At 41.1% G+C, this 21,837-nt stretch overlaps 2 protein-coding genes across 3 annotated transcripts in view; both read right to left on the bottom strand.

Annotated features, from left to right (window-relative positions):
* ccsapa (centriole, cilia and spindle-associated protein a) overlaps positions 1-6,046 on the bottom strand; it is a 14,163-nt gene extending 8,117 nt beyond the window's left edge. The window contains exons 1-3 of one of the 2 annotated variants that reach the window (XM_050045316.1): positions 5,921-6,046; positions 2,411-2,796; positions 687-1,024 (exon numbers count right to left, since the gene is read on the bottom strand). In XM_050045316.1, coding sequence (XP_049901273.1) covers positions 687-1,024; positions 2,411-2,796; positions 5,921-5,931 — 735 coding nt within the window. In that variant the 5' untranslated portion in view covers positions 5,932-6,046. The remainder of the gene's footprint in view (positions 1-686; positions 1,025-2,410; positions 2,797-5,920) is intronic. The other variant, XM_050045317.1, reaches the window with a different exon arrangement.
* A 5,069-nt stretch (positions 6,047-11,115) lies between these two features.
* Positions 11,116-17,811, bottom strand: acta1a (actin alpha 1, skeletal muscle a). The gene is made up of 7 exons (XM_050043362.1): positions 17,653-17,811; positions 16,242-16,381; positions 13,410-13,734; positions 13,038-13,199; positions 12,545-12,736; positions 12,252-12,433; positions 11,116-11,574 (listed from the first exon to the last, which is right to left on the bottom strand). Exons 2-7 carry the CDS (start codon positions 16,368-16,370, stop codon positions 11,431-11,433), a joined length of 1,134 nt encoding a protein of 377 aa, XP_049899319.1. The 5' UTR covers positions 16,371-16,381; positions 17,653-17,811; the 3' UTR covers positions 11,116-11,430.
* Between the last annotated feature and the right edge of the window lie 4,026 nt (positions 17,812-21,837).

Here is a 21,837-nt window from a genome sequence, read left to right as displayed (position 1 = left end):
TTTTGGAACAGGGAAGAAACGTATATCTTTTTCCAACCTCTCCAGGTAACGAGTATCATTAATACACGACGTGCCCCAGGCACAACATTTAGCTCCAAATCCACAAAACCAGCCTGAAAATGAAGGAAATCTGAAACGACTGCATTAGAGCTGTGTTGTTGTCGGACCCTGGTCTGAGCCGGCCCGATGCTACGTTATGATTGGCCAGTCCGCACCAGGAGGCAGGACTTAGTGAAGGGTCAATTATAGATTCATTGATACAGATTAAACTACACAACCTTATAGAAACTAGTTAAAGGAACAGTTCACTCCACAATCAAGAATACCGACATGGCAGAAACAGGGTAGCACAGGGTCAGCCATCAACAGCACCCCTAGAGCAGTTTGGGGGTTTGGTGCCTTGCTCAAGGGCACCTCAGCAGTGCCCAGGAGGTCCCCAGCTGCCAGACCACAGTCCATACTTGGTCCGCACAGGAACTTGGACCACGACCCTCTGGCTCCCAAGTTCATGGACTGAGCTACAACCACCCCACTTTTACACTTGTACATAAAACATAAATAAGCGTTTGATTGCAGGACTGCTATTTCCGAATTTAAGTAAAAGATCTAAGTACTTCTTAAACAGACCTTTAACTTAAAGATTTTACCCTGTGTTTAAAGATGTCCTTAGTGAGACAAACACTCACATCATTGGGCGTCCTCCTGACCTCCGTCTGTCTCTCGGTCCAGTCCAGTCGGCTGGACGATCTCCGGTTCTCCTTGGTGCTGATCGGCGGTTGGCTCTTCGCTCTCAGCGGTTTGCGGACGACAGCCGGTTTGTCGTCGTGGGAACTGTCCCTGTGTTCTGGCTCAGACCGAGGGGTGCGGCGGCGGTGTCGTCGTTTCGGTGCGGGGTTTACTGGCTCCCCCTCCGAGGACGTTGTGTCAGCAGGACCATTGTCTGTCGCCGTGTCCTCTGAGGGTCCGCTGGTGTTTGGAGCCACCGAACCACCGCTGGCTTCGTTCACACCGTTTTCTATAACTGCTGGTTTAGACACAGAAAACATGGCAGGGTAGAGTCACAGAGGCAAAATTCCATTAAAGCAATATTTTCTCATTGATTTTCTGTCCATTGGCTGCAGCAGGAGCTCTATTTCTATTATTTTTAGGCGTTTACATGCATGCTGATAATTTTATTATGATTTTAAGTGATGATTGTGACACTGATGGTCAGGGTTAACACTAACTACATCTTGGTTCATCTGTTTCTGCACATGTAGCAGTGAAATTATGTCCTGACGTGACTGTAATTACACATGTAGCATCATGAGTAGTGGTTTCAAAAAGAAAATTTTTTTTTTGTTTTTTGCTTAGCTGTTAGCAAAAAGCAGTGACGTAGGTTACAACAGTCTAAAACCCAAAGATATTCAATTCACTGTCAAAGAAAAGCACCCAATTATCATATTTCAAGACCTGAAAACAAACAAACATTTGCTGTTCTTGCTTGAAAATTGAATTAGTCGATTATCGTAAGATTTCCAATATCCTACTAATCAATCAACTGGAAAATTGCTTCAGCTCTAGTTTCAACGACCGTCTCTTGGGTCTATGTGTTAACAGACAAACATTTTTATACCTAACATGACAGTTCATTGTTGCTTTGCTGAGGAAATGTTGCAGGAGATTACAGCTCTGCTCAGAAGATTATAATATACTTAATTTATTCCCTTAACAGACTGTTCTGTAACAGCATGTTTGAGTCATGGTGGCTTTTGGCAAGAAGAACAAATATGCTAACATGCTGGTTTATTATTCTATTCAGTATATAAACCCTGGAAAGTTTATAGTGGTGGTCCCCGGACACTCTCCTCTCTGAGCTCAGAGATAAAGGACCTATTGTGTCTCTTCTCACATCTCCATGGCTGCATTTCAGTGTCTGAACAGGACAAAACAGTCCCATCTGATCACTGAACCTTCAGTCCAAATATTTTTAGCATCAGTGTCTCCCTGAGGTGAGCCAGCCTCTGGCCCTCATACTGATAGAGAGACGCTCACACAGGAGCACAAAGAACCTCCTCCTGGGGGTTTGTTGGATTATCCCAAAATATTTCTGGAAGCGAGACAGGAAAGAGACAATCCAGAGCAAACAGGACAACTAGAGTATGGAGAGTCTTATTTGTCTTACAGTGCATCCTGATCATCAGCTGTGATGAAAACAACCCATCAGAAGTTCTGAGAGCCAAAAGTGACGTCTTTAAATTGCTTATTTAGTTCAACCAACAGTCCAAAACCCCCAAAACAATCAGGTTACAACAGACAAAAGTCGTCTCTTTAGAGAAGCTGGAACCAAAGAATATTGGGAATTTTTGCTAGATAAATGATTTACAAGATTTATCAGTTATTGAAATTGTATTGGTAACGGTCTCCTCACCTGAAGTCGGTGCAGTGTCTACGACTGCTGCTTCTCCACCTCCCACCTCAGCCTCTCCGTCCTCTGGAGGTGGTATCGGCCCGGGGCTGGACATCTGTTTCACCTCCAAGGATGGCGGTGGCGGCGGCAGCGACAGAGGAGCAATTTTGTTCCTGGTCAGCCTCGGCGTGGACCAGCCGCTGGAGTCAGAGCCGCTGTCCCAGCCCTCCCAGAACCAGGGCTTGTGGGAGTGCTCCATCACCCGCCGGGTCAGACGGTACTTCACAGAGTCCTCGTAACATTTGGAAAACGTCTCCCATTTTGGATCCCTGAATTTCTTCATATACTCTGTCCGGATTTTTTTGGTCACCATGATTTTCGCTATTGCTCCTGTCTGGTTCTTATCACTGTGGAAATAAAGAGGAGGAATTAAAACAATGACACTAACAAAACAAAATAAAAATAGAGCCCCGGGCAGCACTTAACAGGATTAACCCATGAAACATGATGAGCACTGCAGTCTGTCTATCACAAGAACAAGACAAGAGACGGACTAAGAGCTGTGCGTTCATCAGATCTAAACCACAAGAATCTTCATGGACTTCATGTAGAAAAGTCAGTGACTGAAAGCATCACAAATTGCTAACGCTGTTGTGATAGAAAATAAGGCCAAAACTACCAAAATTCCTCTCTTTCTGACTGAACATTTATAGGAGAGAAAATTTAAAAAAGTGTTTTGAAGCTTTCATTTTGCCAATAACAGGTGGAGGAAACATTCAGATTCTTTACATCAGTAAACGTAAAAATACCGCACTGTAAAAATATTTCACTACAAGTAAAAATCCTGCACTGAAAATGTTACTTCAGTAATTGTATAAAAATGTCCCGTGTGACTGTTATGCTATTATATATGGTATCACTAGATCTCGAGGTGCAGCCAGGGGGAGGAAGGGTTCTGGTTTGGGGACCTCAGAATTGCACTTCTGCTTTTCGCAGATGATGTGGTTCTGTTGGCTCCATCACACCTTGACCTCCAGCATGCACTGGGGCAGTTTGCAGCAGAGTGTATAGCGGTCGGGATGAGAGTCAGCACCTCCAAATCTGAGGCCATGGTTCTCTGCTGGAAACTGGTGGACTGTCCCCTCTGGGTTGGAGAGTTACTGCCTCAAGCGAGGGGGTTCAAGTATCTCGGGGTCTTGCTCACAAGTGAAGGTAGAATGGAGCGTGAGATGGATTGGCGGTTTGGTGCAGCTTCTGCAGTGATGCAGGCACTGCGCCGGTCAGTCGTGATGAAGAGGGAGCTGAGCAAGAGGGAGAAGCTGTTGATTCACTGGTCCATCTACGTCCCAACCCTCACCTATGGTCATGAGCTCTGGGTAGTGACTGAAAGAATGAGGTCGTGGATACAAGCGACTAAAATGAGTTTCCTCTGTGGGGTGTCTGGGCTCAGCCTTAGAGATGGGGGAGGAGCTCGGACATCTGGAGGGAGCTCGGAGTAGAGCCGCTGCTCCTTCGCGTCGAAAGGGGTCAGTTGAGGTGGTGTGTTTCAGGCACTGAGATATGTAATCCCTCCAGTGCGTTCTGCCCCGGGGCCTCCCAGAACGCACTGGAGGGATTACATATCTCATCTGGCCTGGGAACACCTTGGGGTCCCCCAGGAGGAGCTGGAAAGCGTTGCTGGGGAGAGGGATGTCTTGGGTGCTTTGCTTGGCCTGCTGCCCCCGCGACCTGGCCTCGGATAAGCGAATGACGATGGATGGATGGATGGATGGATGGATGGATGGATGGATGGATGATTCTGGATCATGCATTAATGTAAAAGCAGAATTTTACTGTTGTAATTGGTTGAGATGAAGCTCATTTTGAACTATTGACTAATGATTATTTCAAATGTGGATTAATCTGCTGATTATTTTCACCATTGATCCATTGGTTTTTAGGTTTGTGAAATTAGTGAAAATAGTAAGAAATGTTCATCACAATGACCCAGAGCCCAAAGTGACACCTTTACAATGTTTGTTTAGTCCAAACAACAGTCCAAACCTCAACATTACTCCTAATACATTACATTTATCAACATCATTCATAGAAAAAGCAGCAAAGGAACCGTGAAGTGACTGGCATTTTTGTTAAAGAAACAACAATAATTATGATAAACTGAGGTTCTCCTTGTAGGTACTAAATCTACTTTAGCTAAACCTCATAGTTTCTCTCTGACCACTGACATCTCTAAAGTCTGGGTGTCATCCTGGACAGTACATTGTCCTCTGAGCCCACATCAACAATGTTACTTGGTCTGCATACTTTCATCTACGAAATATTAATTGTCTTCGCCCGTCACTTACACCTCAGAGCGCTGCTGTCCTCATTCACTATTTGGTTTCATCTCGTATTGATTATTGCAATTCTGTCCTCTTTGGTCTCCCTCTCAAGTGTCTTCATAAACTCCAGTTGGTCCAGAATTCAGCCGCCCGTATTGTTACCAGAACCTCCTCCATAGATCGTATCACTCCTGTTCTCCAACAGCTTCACTGGCTTCTTGCCCCTTCCTACCTGTCTGAACTCCTTCATATCTACACACCCTCCCATACTCTGAGATCCTCTGCTGCAATCCAGCTCACATCACCATCTGCCCTCTATGGATACATTGCTGTTTGTTTATTAACTTTGTCTTGTAAGGTGTCCTTGAGTGCTCTGAAAGGCACCTACAAATTAAATGCATTATTATTATTATTATTATTATTATTATTGTTATTTTTCTGTCAGTCTACTCATGGTATACAAAATACCCAAGTAAAGTATCAGTATCTCAAATGCTGGTGATATTCTACCAACGGAGGGGATCTACCTGCAGCTCTTAATGACGTGCCCCTGCCAGGTGTGGTCTACCTGTAAGCCCCGCCCACCTCCCTCAGTACAGATTACCCTCAGAGCAGAGGCCGATTGAGGCTTATTATAGTCTTACTACTGCCAGTACTCACACTACATGACCAGTAACAGACCATCTATTTCTGGTAGGAGTCCACACGCCTACACACGTATTTCATTTTATTTTATTATCTAAATACCTGTTATCTCTAGTGAATATAAACCAGATTAATTATTCATTTATCTGAGCTGTCCTACATTTGCTCCAAGGACGAAACCGTGGACGATATTTTTTGCCAAACAGCAAATTATTTCTAATTTATTGTCGTATTTTTTTCCCTTATAACTGAAACAGTCTTATTTTGAAAGCTTTCATTTCCCCAGTCACACCCCAAAACATCGTATTTTCAGAACTAATGCCTTTAAAAACAAGGTAGAAAAAATAATACAGCTGCTGGTGTCTGCTGAAGGTGAAAAAACGACATTAATTATATAAATATGAGTTTTTAAAATGACAGTTATCGTGTGAGAACAGGCTCCAGCCATATTCACAGCCGTTACCCTCACCTGCCTGCTCCGTTAAGCCCCGTTTGTAAACACGGTGGGGTTTTAAATATTTGAGGCTCACGGTTGGATATTTTAATCAAATATTATTTTACTCACCCAGACCTCATTCCAGAGGGGTCCGGTCTGATTTTAAACCCAGTCTGTTCTTTCAGTCCCGCTGTCAAACGCCTCACATCGCTCCGCTTCTCCCCGACTGACAGCAAACACCGAGGCAGCCGAGCTACAAGCTACAAGCTAGCTAACGTACAGCTAACAGCTTCCGGTGTAGACTTTCAGAATAAAAGTGTGAGGAAGCGTCACATCTGTACAGTGGGATCATATAGACAAAGTATAAATGTATAATTTTTTTTAATATTTAATTTAATTTAATTTAATTTAATTTAATTAGATCCGCCCTATCAAATAAAGACTTAATTTGATTTAATTTAATTTAATTTAATTTAATTTAATTTAATTTAATTTAATTTAATTTAATTTAATTTAATTTTTATTTTATTTTATTTTATTTTATTTTATTTTATTTATCATGTACTATATCATACTTCCATACTAATATTATACAGGGTTGGGGCCAAGTCATTGTTTTGCCAGTCAAAGGTTAGGGACTGTTCGTTACTTATGAGGGGCGGTTGAAGTGAAAAGGGAGAGGCATGTCAAATAAGTTTCTAAGATAAGAGATAAGATAAGATAAGATAAGATAAGATAAGATAAGATAAGATACACCTTTATTGATCCCACAGTTGAGAAATTCCAGTGTTACAGCAGTCAAGGGGAAAGAGTCAGATTAAAGATTTCAATACTTAAAAACTTAAAAAACTAGGCATGCAAAAAAAGTACAAAAAATACAAGAAACAGCAATAAATAATAATAATGATAATAATAATAATGAGCAGTGGATAAAAAAGTGAGCAATGGATTTGAGTGAACATATTTAGTGCAAAGTGAATATTGTATGTGCAAATAAACAACAACAAGGAGGACAGCAATGCTTATAGTGGTGTTTATAAAGTGTCCATAGTGTCCCTAAAGTGTCCGTGGTGCAGTTTACTGTGAGCAGTGCTGGTTGTGTAGCCTGACAGCAGCAGGCAGGAAGGACCTGTGATAGCGTTCCTTCACACACTTTGGGTGAATCAGTCTATCGCTGAAGGAGCTCTCCAGAGCTTTTATCTCCTCCTGCAGGGGGTGGGAGTCGTTAGTCCTCAGAGATGACAGCTTGGCACTAATTTATGCTTTTCCTATATTTTGGCTTAGAGAAGGGCCATACAAATATAAAAGGTTGTGTTTTGTATTTTGCCAGAAACTGTAAAAACATAAATTTTTGTTGGATTTGGAAATTTTCTTAAGGTCCTCCTTTGCTGCTTCATCATCCCCTTTGTTTGTTTCTGTCCTGTCTGGTTGTATTTAACACATCTCATATTCAACATGTCCATAACTTTCTCGTTCCAAATTGGCTTGGGGGAAGGTATTAACTATTTTGAAGTCAAAGGCTCAAGTCCGAGTGCAGTCTAAAGTCTTACAATCTGTGACTGGATTGTGCCTCGAGTTCAAGTCATGTGACTTGGGTCCTCACCTCCGCTATTATATTATACTATTCCAGTGTTGAGTGTTGATGGTGTCATAGTACTCTACATGTACTACACTTTTCTGGCTTTGATGCTACTAAATCACTTTGCTTGTGTCAGTATTGAACAGTTTAAGTACAACACTGGTCATGAGTACCGTTGGTATAGGCTACTCCTTTTTTGCCCTGTAATCTCTAGTTAAATAGCTCTTGCATTTTTTTTCTTTTATATTTTATATACTTCTATTTGTTTTTTGTGTTTATTCTTTTTACCTGTCTCTATGTATCTGTACTTATTTCTATCCTTGGCTTATTTTATCATATCTTGATAAAATAAAATAAAATAAAATAAAAATTAAAATTAATTAAGTTAAATTAAATTGAATTAAGTTAAATTACACCAAGTACAACAAGTTGTTTTTCCAGTAGATAACTGATTTTTAATTCTTTTTTTAACCTTCTTTGGTGGTAAGAATAGCAGGTATGTCAATAATAAGATCTTTTAAAGTAGCAATACCAGTGTAAAATTATTCTGTTGCAAGTAAAAGTCCTGCATTCAGAATCTAAGTAAAAGTACAAAAGTATTAGCATCAAAAATATACGTAAATACCTAGAACAAAGTACATATTACTATATTTAATAATGAGGATATTAATTGTTGATGCATTAATGGGCTCCTTAAAGTTAAAGTTGCAGCTGGTAAAGGCGGGGCTCATTTAACGTAGCCTGCCACTGGGTAGTTAAATTTATTTTTATTTTAGTATATGCTGATATTTTTGTACTGGTTATCTACATCTGCATAGTAACTAAAGCTGTTGGGTAACTGTAGTGAAGTAAAAATGTACATCATTTCCCTCTGAGATGTAGTGAAGCAGCAAGATAAAGTGGTCTAAATAGAAATACAAGTACCTCAAAAATGTACTTTAGTACTTGAGTAAATGTACTTTAAACTATCGCAGAGACAAACTACAAAAAAGTTAACCTTTTATGTAGGATGAGGTGTTCATTTTAATTCATTCAACCTTTATTTTGAAAGAAGCATTTCATTCTTCCGGTTCAATTCTGATTAACTGCCGCGAGCTTGATGGAGCAGAGCTGAGAAATTTTGTAGTAATGAAGAATGAAATATGATTTCCCAGTGAAGATGCAGAGACCGGACTGCGCATGCGTGCTCTGCTTCCATCCGTGCAGTGACGACAACAGGTGAAACAAACAGATCAGACTTTAAACTCATTTAACTGTTAAAGGTGATTTTAATTCTTATATTTTAAAGGGCTACCACAACATTTCTAAGGTCCTCTGTCAAATCTGAAAAAATAGAAATAACCCTGATGATGTCATAGTGATGTCATTGGGGTTTTCTTGACTTGTGATGTCTCCCACCCTCAGTGCCAACTGGTTGCTTTTTCATTTTCCATTAAGTCTAATTGCTCTTTTGTATGATTTGGTTCAGACTCTCTCTCCTCCTCCCGACACTCCTGTTTTGAGCGTCATTGATTTGCCAAAAAATAAAAAAGACAAAACACACAACAATCAAAGTTAAAGCTGAATATATAATGCTGATAGCATTATTAATATTATTTCGCAATGATATTGTTATCATATACTCTTTGGGGAAGGTATTGCATTTGCCATTGCATTATGGGAAATGTAGGATCCAGTTTTTTGCAGTAGGGACTAAAAGTTAGCATATCTTGGCCTCTCGATCCTTCTGTTTTATAATCAGTCCCTCACAGGTCCCATAACTCTATGAAACAGCAATACTGACACGCTGAAGTGACACTGTAACACTCCTTCCTTTACTTTTTTCTTTATATTTGCACATGTAACAGTGGTGGAGGAAGTATTCAGATTCTTACTGAAACTACAAATACTACACTGTGAAAATACTGGTGCAAGTAAAAGTCCTGCGTCTAAAATGTCACCTGAGTAAAAGTCTGTAAGTATAATTAGGAAAATGTACTTAAAGTAAAATAAAAACAATCTTTTCCCGTTAGATGTGGTGGAGTATTTAGTTACTGTCCACCACTGCTGAAGTAAATTATTACTCTGACATCTTGGCTCAGAGACGGGCCAATATTTCCCCCGACAGCCGGCAGAATATTCATCTCCACACTAATAATGTCAGCAGGAGGAGGATATTAACAAAACTGTTGTTAAGTCATGACATTGTTTAGTTTGGCTCACAGGCGCTGCTGGATTTATTTCAGCACTGGAGCCTGACCTCTGTGTTTGTGTTGGAGCTTTAAGAGCTTCACAAAGTTTATTATGGATCTGGTTTCACTCATGTGTTTGGATCAGGACCAGTGGAGTGGAGTTTTTTAATGTCTCACAGATATACAGAGAAGCTGATATTATATATTTATTTGTCAGCTTTTATCCTTGTCAGTGGACGCTCACATGTGTTTACTGTTCCCTCCAAGATTTCCTTATTTACCTGCTCAATTATCGGATTAATTAGTTCATATTAAACATTACTGACTGTTAAGTGAGAGGAAAGTTCAAAGTGTGTGGCCAAAAATATTTGGACACCTTAACTTTATATCAGGGGTGTTAAATTAATTTTAGTTCATGGGCCACGTGAAGCCCAGTTTGAGCTCAAGTGTGCCGGACCAGTAAAACCATCACATAATAACCTGTAAATGAAAACCCTTCAGATTTTTCCCCTTTTTTGTGTAAAGATTCTGAAAATGTTCATCCATTGACAAAGCAAATGATGAACAGCTCCAGATATCCTAAGAAAATGATGTGCAATTGTGTCTCAGTTTTTCCATTTCCCATTGAAGTGGAAGCTGTTGAAGAGGTTACGTCATTTTCTGCCTCACAAACCATTTACAATCTGAAGATGTGTCAGTCTAATGTTGTGTTCACAGCAAACACAGTGAGAATTTACGTGTTGGGTTATTTGCCCAAGTTTGAATACAAGAATATTTTGTGTTGACTCACTTCATAAGCACGAATAACTTGCGTAAAATAACTGAATCAATGAATGAACTTCCGTAGGTATGTCCTCGGCATCATATGTCCCTGGAGGATCTCAATGCTGATTTGCTATCGTAGTGCGAATTGATCACTGAAGTTCAGATTTTTCAACTCTCATGAATAAGTGTATGACGCGAAATTGCGCTACTTTCTTCATTCGCACTACTTAATTTGCGTATTTTGCGTCATTCGTGTTGCGTCCATCGGGCTGCCCGATGAGAATTCATGTCTAATCGCGTATTTACGTTGACTTTACTTTTAATTCACTGGCACAAATTGTTTTATTTGTGCATGGTGTGAACACAACATTGTTCTGAGATAGTAGTCATCCAGTTGGCCGGATTGGACCCTTTGGTGGGCCGGTTCTGGCCCCTGGGCCTTATGTTGGACACCTCTGCTTTACACCCATCAGCCAAAACATTAAAACCACTGACAGGTGAGGTGAATAACTTTGATTATTTTGTTGCAGTGCATTGTTCTGCTGGGAAACCTTTGGTTCTGGCATTCATGTGGATACCACCTGACATGTTCCACCCACTCAGGTGGTATAACTAACTTATATTTTAAGTAAAGCAAGAAAGCAGGACTTTCACTTGTAACAGAGAATTTCTGCACTGCAGCGTTGCTGCCTTTACTTAACCTCATACAATGTCAATATATTTGGATAATATTTTGATGTATTTTAGGTCTAACAAACCTTAAAAACATCCAGTGCTCAGAATCAGAAATAACAGACAGTAGTCATAAATGAAAATAAAGGGACTTTATTTGTTCTCGTTTCCTTTTTTTGGTCTTTTCTGATTTTTTTTCTTTCTCCTTTTCCTCAGTTGGTCCGAGTTGGAGTGTGTCGTACCTCGAAGCGTGTCACATACACACTGGACATCATTCACATTGAAATACATTACAAACATAACAGAAGAACAGAATAAATAACATATGTACAAGTGAGACGCCGCACGTTGATCTGTGATGGTGAAGATCTCCTTGTTTCAGAGTCCTGGAGACGTCAGCGTCTTATTGCTCCGGATCCTGAGGGGGTCAGGTGGTCGTGGAGGTGTCGTGTTTAGAAGCACTTGCGGTGGACGATGCTGGGACCGGCCTCGTCATACTCCTGCTTGCTGATCCACATCTGCTGGAAGGTGGAGAGGGAGGCCAGGATGGAGCCGCCGATCCAGACGGAGTATTTCCGCTCAGGAGGGGCGATGATCTGCAGAGGAGAGGGAAATCAGGTTGGTTGATTGTATGACCCAGTTAACAGTCATGTTATCACGAAGAGGGTGATGATGCCACCCTGATGAGTTTTCTAGCTTCTCTAATTCTTTTGTGATTTTTAGACACTTCAACCAGATGTGATTAAAGTGACAGAGGAAGAATCAAAGCACATTTAATACAGATGACAAAGCATTTTTACTGCAGTGTGTGTTTAGTAGCTGCTCTCGTGTTTGTTTTTAAGATAAGATGGAACTTTATCATATTATTATTATTATTATAAAGAAGGAACCAGTCTAAATATAAAGACTGCAAATGTGAAATATCAATTAAGTATTAACAAGTATTAATACATATAAGTTAATGATATAGTATGTAACAGTCACAGGGGACGTTTTTCTGCATCATGTATGTGTTTTTAAGTAAAGGATCTGAATCCTGCTTCCACCTCTGTTAAATGTGCAAATGTAATGAAAATAGTAATGGAGGCAGTGTGAAAGGATCACTTCAGCATTTAAGTATTGTAATTCCAAAAAGTTGAGAGAGCAACTTAAAAAAAAGACTTAAGTAAAAGGTCTGTGTACGTCCTCCATCACTGCACATAGGAGTTTTATTTTCAGGTGTCCACATACTTTTGGCCATGTAGTGTATGTACTGTACAGTCGAGTAAGCTACCTTGATCTTCATGGTGCTGGGAGCCAGAGCCGTGATCTCCTTCTGCATGCGGTCAGCGATACCAGGGTACATGGTGGTGCCGCCGGACAGCACGTTGTTGGCGTACAGGTCCTTACGGATGTCGATGTCACACTTCATGATGCTGTTGTAGGCAGTTTCATGGATACCAGCGGACTCCATACCTGTTTAGGTGCATGGCAGAGACATTCAGGTTAGAAGTGTCAAGAGCTGCTATGCTTTCATCACTTCATTCTCACATGATGATGTAAAGGAATACAGGTCATACTACACACCGATGAAGGAGGGCTGGAACAGGGTCTCTGGGCAGCGGAAACGCTCATTGCCGATGGTGATGACCTGACCATCGGGCAGCTCGTAGCTCTTCTCCAGGGAGGAGGAGGAGGCGGCGGTGGCCATCTCATTCTCAAAGTCCAGGGCCACATAGCAAAGCTTCTCCTTGATGTCACGTACGATCTCACGCTCAGCTGGAAACAGAGAGTAAAGGTCAGACTTTGTGCCCAGAAACAACTGAGGAAAAATATATTCAATCAGAAACTACAGTGAAAGCTCAATTATCAGTGTTTAGATGTTTTAAGAAGGAGTATTGGTATCAAGACTTTGCATCAAGCTCCAAAGTTCACAAATAGGATGCTTCATATTTTACTTAAAGCACCAGGAGGAAAAGGGATTGTGTCCTATGGCTCAAAACATCTGACATGCGTCTGTGTTTTAGGTGTTAAAACAGAACTGGACGGATGGGTTTTGTGCTGACGTGAAAGCATTTACCGGTTGTGACGAAGGAGTAGCCACGCTCGGTCAGGATCTTCATGAGGTAGTCGGTCAGATCCCGACCAGCCAGGTCAAGACGCATGATGGCGTGAGGCAGAGCGTAGCCCTCATAGATGGGCACGTTGTGGGTCACACCGTCACCAGAGTCCAGCACAATACCTGAGAGCAGAAACAAGAGGAGGTCAGTTTAAGTTTAACGGCAGGAAGAGTGTGAGGACATGATCAGTACTCTTAATTGCAATGTCTTCCCTTGTCTGCCCAACAGTCTAAAACCCAAAGACATTCAGTTTACATGATATAAAATAAAGAAGAAGTAAAGAAGTTACACTGAACTCATGGAGGCTCGTATGTGTGTGACTGCAGACTCACCAGTGGTACGACCGGAGGCGTAGAGGGACAGCACGGCCTGAATGGCCACGTACATGGCGGGGACGTTGAAGGTCTCGAACATGATTTGCGTCATCTTCTCCCTGTTGGCTTTGGGGTTGAGTGGGGCCTCGGTCAGCAGGGTGGGGTGCTCCTCAGGGGCCACGCGCAGCTCGTTGTAGAAGGTGTGGTGCCAGATCTTCTCCATGTCGTCCCAGTTGGTGATGATGCCGTGCTCGATGGGGTACTTCAGGGTCAGGATGCCCCTCTTGCTCTGGGCCTCGTCGCCCACGTAGGAGTCCTTCTGACCCATGCCGACCATCACGCCCTGAGGGGAGGAGGAAACGCAGACTTTAAGTACGAGTCAGCTGCACACCTCTCCTCCAGTTCACAATGAGTCACTCCAGTAACATTGCCAGCTATATTTCCTGATATGAACAGCACTGTGGTCTTTAATCCCAAACTGTGAGTTACAACTTATTTTATACATTTTTATGCATTTACACATGTCTGTGCTTTAAGTGCCCAACATGTGATTTTCTGGGATTATAGTCCCACTCCAGAACTGTCAAAGTGCTTAAAATCATACGAGTTTATACTCTGTAGATTAAAAGGCAGTTTGGTAAAATAGGATCTCCTCATTGGACCTTTTCAGATTGAGGGTGTTTTCACACTTGGTCCTTTTCAGCCCTTTAAGTGGACTCAGACCCCTCTGATGCGAACTGTACTCAGACCACCTCAGTTCGCTTCAAGTCCACTGTGTGGTCCACTTAACCTGTGCCTTGTGAACACAAAGCGCTCCAGGTTCGCTTTGCTCTTTGCCGTTGTATTCAGCCCTCTAGATCACATGCTGTTGCTAAACCTAACCCTTTTAAAAACAGACAAAACCACATTGGCTTGTAACACTTGCAAGGACGCAGGATGAGGAGTAGTTTGGTCCATGGAAGATACTGCACACCTCCAGATGTGGAATGTAGAATACATCAAACAGCAACAGTCTACAGCACAGACACACTGAGGTTCTCCTACAATTTAAAGTTCATCTGAAAGCGAGGGGCTTCATAACCGCACTGCAGTGCCACCAGAGTAAAAACAATTGACTATGTTAATATATATTATATATAGTGTGAACAGAGAGAGGACTGAGGCCCCATCAGAGCTGAAGCTGACCAGAAAGAGAACTGAGTCCTCTTTCAAATGAACTGATAATGTGAACACTTTTTCTGTTGGTCCACTTTTTGATGTGCTTTCAGAGGACTGAGTTCGATTTGTTTAAAAAGGACTTCATGTGAAAACACCCTTCATAATCAAGAAAGTGTTCATGGCTGAGAACCCTCTGTGTGTTTGATGAGCTTCCTCCTCGTTATCAGGAATTGAGTTCAGGTGTGATCACTTCGCCTGCACCGCCTGCAGTAGAGCCCTGGGCTCTCTGGCAGCAACTGTTTGACTGAGTAAAAACTGTGAGTTTCTTTTGTCTTTGTTTGAAATAGCTTGATGTTTGAGTTATGTAATGTTTAGTTAGGCTGATTTTACATTGTGTAGCCAAATATTTGCATTAGACTGATTTACTTATATTAGATTTAGTAAATGCTACTTAACACATGGCAGGTTTTCTGTTTAAATAAAACCAGCAGTGTTGTTACCAGACTTTCTGCTGTACTGCCATGATAAATAATAATTAAAAAAGTGGATTCCTTGGTGTCATTGTGCCTGACCACACAGCTATAGTGTTCATCCTGGCTCCTAGTAACTAGGAAATCTCTTATGCAATCCTGAAAAGAGAATTTTTTTTTTACATAGACTTTCCCACTTTTTAAAAAAAAAAAATATGTACCTTATTTTCATTCATTTATCTGTTTTGTAGACCATTTTTAAATGTCATGTTTGCTCCTGGCGCCCTAGGTAAAGTCTTTAAAGAACTTTTGTGCACCCCATCTTTGTGATTAACACTGTAGAGCTCTTTTCATTTGAGATTTTTACATAGTCCCTATTTTTAATTTCTATTTCATATTAAAGTACTTTAGTACTCGTTTTATTTTATTGTGACCGTTACGCACCAAAATACCAAGACATATTTCTAGTATGTGAGTTAGCAATAAACCTGATTTTGATGTTGTGATGTACCAAGCCTTTTTTGTACTAAATCAATAAAAACTAAAATACCTAACAGAGTGTAGAGGTCAGATTCCTGGTACCAATAGATACAGATGTGTTCGTCATGACTAAATTCAAATAATGATAATAACAATAATAATAATTTAGAAATAGTGAGAGTGCTTAGTCCTTCTTTACTGCATCTGGCCAATATTTATGCAGGAAAATGATATTGTATGATCTATTTTTTATTTTAGTAAGAGCAAACATCAATAAGAGTACAATTACTGATTTAAAATCAAGAAAGTGCTCAACAGTGTACTTTAATTCTGCTCAGATAGCTTTCAGTCAGCAAGTAATTGAATATCTATATCTGGTAGGGCAAACTTTGGCCTGATGGTGGCGGTAGAGAAGAGGTCACAAGGTCATAAAAATCATCATCAGGCTACTTCCTCTTGGGGGTGTGAGTGTACATTTACACAAAGCATAAAACCAAAATTTATTTCATCCTCCTTGTTAGAGATAAAAGTCCTCAAAACATTTATAGAAATCTGGTTAATTACTGGAGCTATACGAGTCAGAAATAGTGGGAATAAAGCAATATTAGCTGCTAAAACATCAGGAGGTCAAAGGTCAGATCCTGTTTGTGACTGCAGAATTGATGGGAATAGACATCATGATGGCTGCAGCTTAAAATAACAGATCCATTGTCTGATTGCTTTTAGGGATGCTGTTGTGTACCTGGTGACGGGGGCGGCCAACGATGGAGGGGAACACTGCTCTGGGGGCGTCATCTCCGGCAAAGCCAGCCTTCACCAGGCCGGAGCCGTTGTCACAGACGAGGGCGGTGGTCTCATCGTCGTCACACATGTCTGTGGTATCTGGAGGACAGAGGTCAGAAGGTGAGTTTCAGATACAAGATTAAAAAAACAAAAACATTAATCTAAACTAGCTACTGTGAGAGTTAAAGTTAAAGGCACACAAATGACCTCCAAGGCTGAGCTGTGAATATGTGTTCTGAGTGCACACACAACATGCAAGAATTAAGATTTAATTCATCAGCATGGTACGCCAAAACTGCATGTGGCTTCACATGTAAATAAATAAATGTACAGTATGTTTATACTAAAAATAGTCATTAGAATTTTATCTATATAACACCTTTCAAACAAAGTAATTGAGCGGTAACTCTGTGCTTAATCATCCCTTATGTTTGACCAAAAAAAGTTTAAAATCAGAGTTAAAAACTCTTTTTGACCTAAATTAATTTAGCTTTGGCTCATCCTTGTATTATCTTATACTACAGACAGACCTTTCCGCCGTTGTGCTGTTCTATTATTTTATATTTCATTACTTTTTCTTTAATTGTGGAGTATGATGATCAACAGCTGGTCAGCAAACACATCTGTACCTTTATTTGTTTGGTCCTATGTGCCACTCCCTGTTCTGTTTAAACTGTATGAGTACTCAGAGGCTAATGACTATAACACAGTCTTCTTAAATATCCTCTCTCCGCCCTGCAGAGTCTGGGTCCTGTTATGTATCAATAAACCAGAGCAGAAAACAGTTCACTCAACCTGTAATGACAAGCAGTCATTGAGAAGCAAACACAGACACCATTAACCCTCATTTAGTGTAATGATGCATTCAAGTGCTCCTCATAAAGTCTTACATCTCAAAACTTTAGCAAGTGCTCTTTGTTATAAACAGAAAGAGAAGCTTAGAGTGTAGTCCCCTTCGTAGGGTGTGTTAAATGTTATGCATTTGTAGTTAAATATTCTAAATTTAACCCTAATTGATGACATCTTTGGCGTTACTCTCAAATACCAAAGTAGAAAAAGCTAGTGAAACTGGAATTTCCGGCAGCGCCTGAACGCAGCAGGTCTGACACCCTGTCACAACAAAGCTGCTTCTTCTCTCCGCTGAAGGTGAACAGAAGCCGGCTGAGTTCACTGCCAGCTCCCGGCTGCGGGTCACTGCCAGCTCCCATCAGTTAACCACTCAGTCCGGATTATCCTCCATCTGTTTCACCCACTTAAACCTCCAACAAACCAGACTCCATCATCTCAGCGGCTAATTCCGACTCTCTCCCTCTGTACACCCGCCAAGCCCGCCCCGCTGCTCCACTGCTCCGCTCCTCCAAGCCGCTTACCTCTGCTTGTCTCCGGCTGTCAGTGAGGGAGTGTAACCGCTGCTGGTTCCAGATATCGGGGTGACGGAGCAGCGACCACCGGGGTCCTTATATACTCCTTCTCCTCCATACCACCCGGGGAGGATCTTTTTTCTTCTCCGCCGACAGCCGTTAGGAATGTCCGAGTGTCCGACAGGAATCCAGCCGGTCCCGTCGTCCATATTTGGTCGCGCGGGCGGGAGGGTGGCCGGCCGCCTGTGTGAACACACAGAGGCTCGCGCGCCGGGAGGCCCATATATGGAGAGGAAGCCCCCGCGAGTCCGCCGCGGAGCGCTCGAGCCCGTGTATGGAGCGAGACCAGGGCGACACACCGACCGTTACCGGCGCGTGTGGAGTAGCCTACTACGACTACTACACACACATTCATTCAGTGTGTAGAAGAAACACACGCCCATTCAAAACGTATTCAAATTAATTTTTTTATTTTAAAGTCAGAGATAAAAATCTGACTTTTGTTTGTTTTATTTGACAGTTGAAGCCTCTCAGCGTTTTTGTTTTGTTTCTTCTTGTTTGGTTTCAGTGAGGAGGTCATAGGTCACTCATAACTGAAGAAAATGTAATGGATGACACAATAAAGTTTCATTTTCATTGTGGTCCTTGATGTAAAGGTAGCAAACAGCTTACTGGGTGACATTAAACCAACAATTGAACTATGGTCAGTACCCACTGTAAATAATCAGAGGTAAAATCAGTCCATGTTTAACATGACAGTAAAATAATACAATGATTGACAACCATAATTTAATCTTTTGCAAACCATAGTTGAGCCTTTCATAAACTTTTCATAAACCAAAATTCCACCTTTCATAAACCGTACTCTAGCCTTTCATAAACCATAGTTTACTTTTTCATAAGCCATAATTTGGCTTTTCATAGACTTCTCATAAACCATAGGTTGGCTGTTCGTAAATCATAATTTGATGTTTCATAAACTGTAATTTTACTTTTTGTAAATCATAGTTTGGCCTTTTTATAAATTATAATTTGACTTTTCATAAACCATAGTTTGATCTTTCATGAACCATATTTTGGCCTTTTAGAAACCATAATTTTACTTCTTGTACACTGTAGTTTGGCCTTCTTTTTTTTTTATATATATAAATCATAATTTGACTTTTCATAAACCATAATTTGGCCTTTGACAAATCAAAATTTGACTTTTAATAAACTATAGTTTGGCCTTTCATAAACCATAATGTGACTTTTCATAAACCATAATGTGACTTTTCATAAACCACAATTTGGCCCTTTATAAACCACAATTTGATGTTTCATAAACCATAATTTGACTTTTCATAAACCATAGTTTGGCCTTTCATAAACCATTATTTGACCTATTGTAAACCATGATTTGCCCTTTCATAAATCATAATTTGACTTTTCATAAACCATAGTTTGACCCTTTTGTTGAAGGAAAGTAATACTTGTGTGCGTACCTCAAATTGGATCACTGAAATAAAATGGATAGGAATTCTGCACAGTAAAACAGAATTGTAAACAACCATCCAAAGGAATCAAAATTTCAGCTGAAGTCAAATCCTGTAAGGAGATTAAAAACTTAAAGCAGATGTCAGTTTTCAGTGTCATTTGAGGAGTATGGAGTTGCAGCGTGTTCTGAAAATAGTCGAATAATCATATTTGGTGTTATTACTTAGGTTAGCAGCTATGTTTGATTTTGTCATGTCAGCTCAGTCAATAAACGTTCAACTATTTTTGATTTAACAACATGAGTTGATATTGTTCTTCTTGTGGCTTCAGGAGGAGTTTTGTCTCACACCCTGAGTTTCCTTTCAGGTTTGTATGGAGGTCGTGCCGTCAGGTGGAAGCTTGAAACAACATCCACACAGCAGCTGAGTGAAGTTCTCGCCTCAGTTTCTAAAACAAGCAGGTCGGGACCCCCAGTCCATCAGACAGCTGCAGCCGGAGAAGGACTGAAGCTGAATTCCTCTGAGAGACAAAAAAACTGAGCCAACAGACCCGGCTGTGTTTATCCAACTGTTAACTGAGATCCACTGAGGTGTCACGATTCACAAAGCTGCAGGGTGAGTTTTAAATGGAAGATGAATCTATGGCAGGAGACTGGGGTCATCTAACCAGAGGGGAGACATGATGTGAACACTGGGTGACACAATGAGCTTCCTTCTTATTATAGACACAATTACATTATCTAGAATAGCAGCTGGATCCTCAACACATTTAATGTTGTCTCCTGGGGAAATAGTTTTCTGATGCTTTTCCTTGACCCTTCAAAACAACCTTGCTGTACTGTAGGTGGAGCTGAGCACTTAAAGTAAAGTTGGTTTATCAGAACTTTAGTGGCATCTAGCGGTGAGGATTGAAGATTGCAACCAGCTGAAACTTCTCTCGATTAGAACTGACCTTTCGCCCACACTGTCAATAACTCCACTCCCTGAAGAAATATCATGTTTTTGGACAAATGAAAGAGTGATTCCAGAGAGAAGCAGACAGAGGGGTCTATAGTCTGTGTTTGAAGGATATATCCAGGATGTCAAACTGACTCAGCAGCAACAACAGGTTAAAAAGACAAAGATAGTTAGAAGCTAAAGCCGAACTATAGGCTACAGATCACAGTGTAAAAGTGAACCACCACATCACTGCTGATCGCCACACAAGACAATGAATAGAAAGGGAAACTTTGCTGATATTGAACCAGCTGTGTGGCATCGCAGTGTGTGCAGATGAACAGTGTTTGGCTTCACCCCCGTGCCGCTGCCAGCATCAGGACCTCTGCGAGCATCAGGACCTCTGCGCACACTGTGATGACACACAACTGGCTGTATATCTTCAGTAGCTAGCTAGCTAACCCTACACTTTTCAAGGTTTGATTTTGGTTTTGGAACAGGGAAGAAACGTATATCTTTTTCCAACCTCTCCAGGTAACAAGTATCATTAATACATGACGTGCCCCAGTCACAACATTTAGCTCCAAATCCACAAAACCAGCCTGAAAATGAAGGAAATCTGAAACGACTGCATTAGAGCTGTGTTGTTGTCGGACCCTGGTCTGAGCCAGCGTGATGCTACCTTATGATTAGCCCGTCTGCGTTGGACGTGTGTGCGTATCCCTTATAAGATCGACCACAAACATTATCACTGCATGATCTAATCTTAATAGCATTACATTTACTTCCTGTCATTCAGTGTTTGGAGAATATTCCTCCGACCTCTTTGTGTTTCCACCATTTTCTCCTGCTTAAACTCACTTTTTATGATCTCACATAAGCAGTTTGGGTATTGTTCTTTGGAGGACAGTCTCTTATTGTTTATTTATGTACACATTTTCCCAAAGTTCAGTCTGCGTGTCGACCAGAATTAAAAACAAACTTTCTACATTTCTTGACCCATATTTGGGGAGTTGAACATGACCCCGTGTGATGCTACATGATGTTAAAGTGTTTTTATTGTCAACTATCCTGCTCAGATATGACAGAATTATAATTTTCCAACTATTAAATGTTTATCCCTCCTGTTAAAAGGAGAGCAGTGATGTGGAGCTGAAGTCCCTAATCTAACCTACTTTAACTATTTTTAGGCGAGCTGGACCCTGAGAGCCATCTGCAGCCGCTGTAGCTGTGAAAGTAGATCATCACAGAGGATCCCCGTCAGGGTGGCAGTCAGCCAGCCGTGGAATCTATTTATAACCAACGTCTGCCCCTCGTCACCAAACAGGAGGAAGTCCTGACTAATGCCGGATCAGGTTTCTGTCACTTTCGAGGTCTGACGACTCTATCAGACGGTAAGATGCCAGAGAGTGGAGAGGAAACAGAATTTAAACCAGCTTCCTGCAGGGAGATTTTGTGTTTTATAATGTGAATCTGCAAAGTAGCTTTAGTGCATAACTGTAATGGAGTAAAACATATTTTCCTCTGAGAAGTAGTGGAGCAGAAGTGTACAGTAGCAGAAAATGGAAATGCTCATACCTCAAAACTCAAGTGCAACTTTTGGCTGAGATAAAAGTTGATGTGAGGCGACGCAACAGCCGGCCTAGTTCTGTGATGTCAGTTTGGTGTGTCTGAGCCTTCAGAGGAAAAGTGTGTATTTTTTGATTTTGGGGTGAACTGTCCCTTTAAATTGTTGAACGCTGAACACAAATGGCCTGAATCAGGGATTATAGACTTTACTGGG

This window comes from Epinephelus moara, chromosome 5 (assembly GCF_006386435.1).
Source record: "Epinephelus moara isolate mb chromosome 5, YSFRI_EMoa_1.0, whole genome shotgun sequence".
In the NCBI taxonomy this organism is placed as follows: domain Eukaryota; kingdom Metazoa; phylum Chordata; class Actinopteri; order Perciformes; family Serranidae; genus Epinephelus; species Epinephelus moara.
Note: the sequence above shows the minus strand (reverse complement) of the source record. Positions and strands in the feature narration are given on the sequence as shown.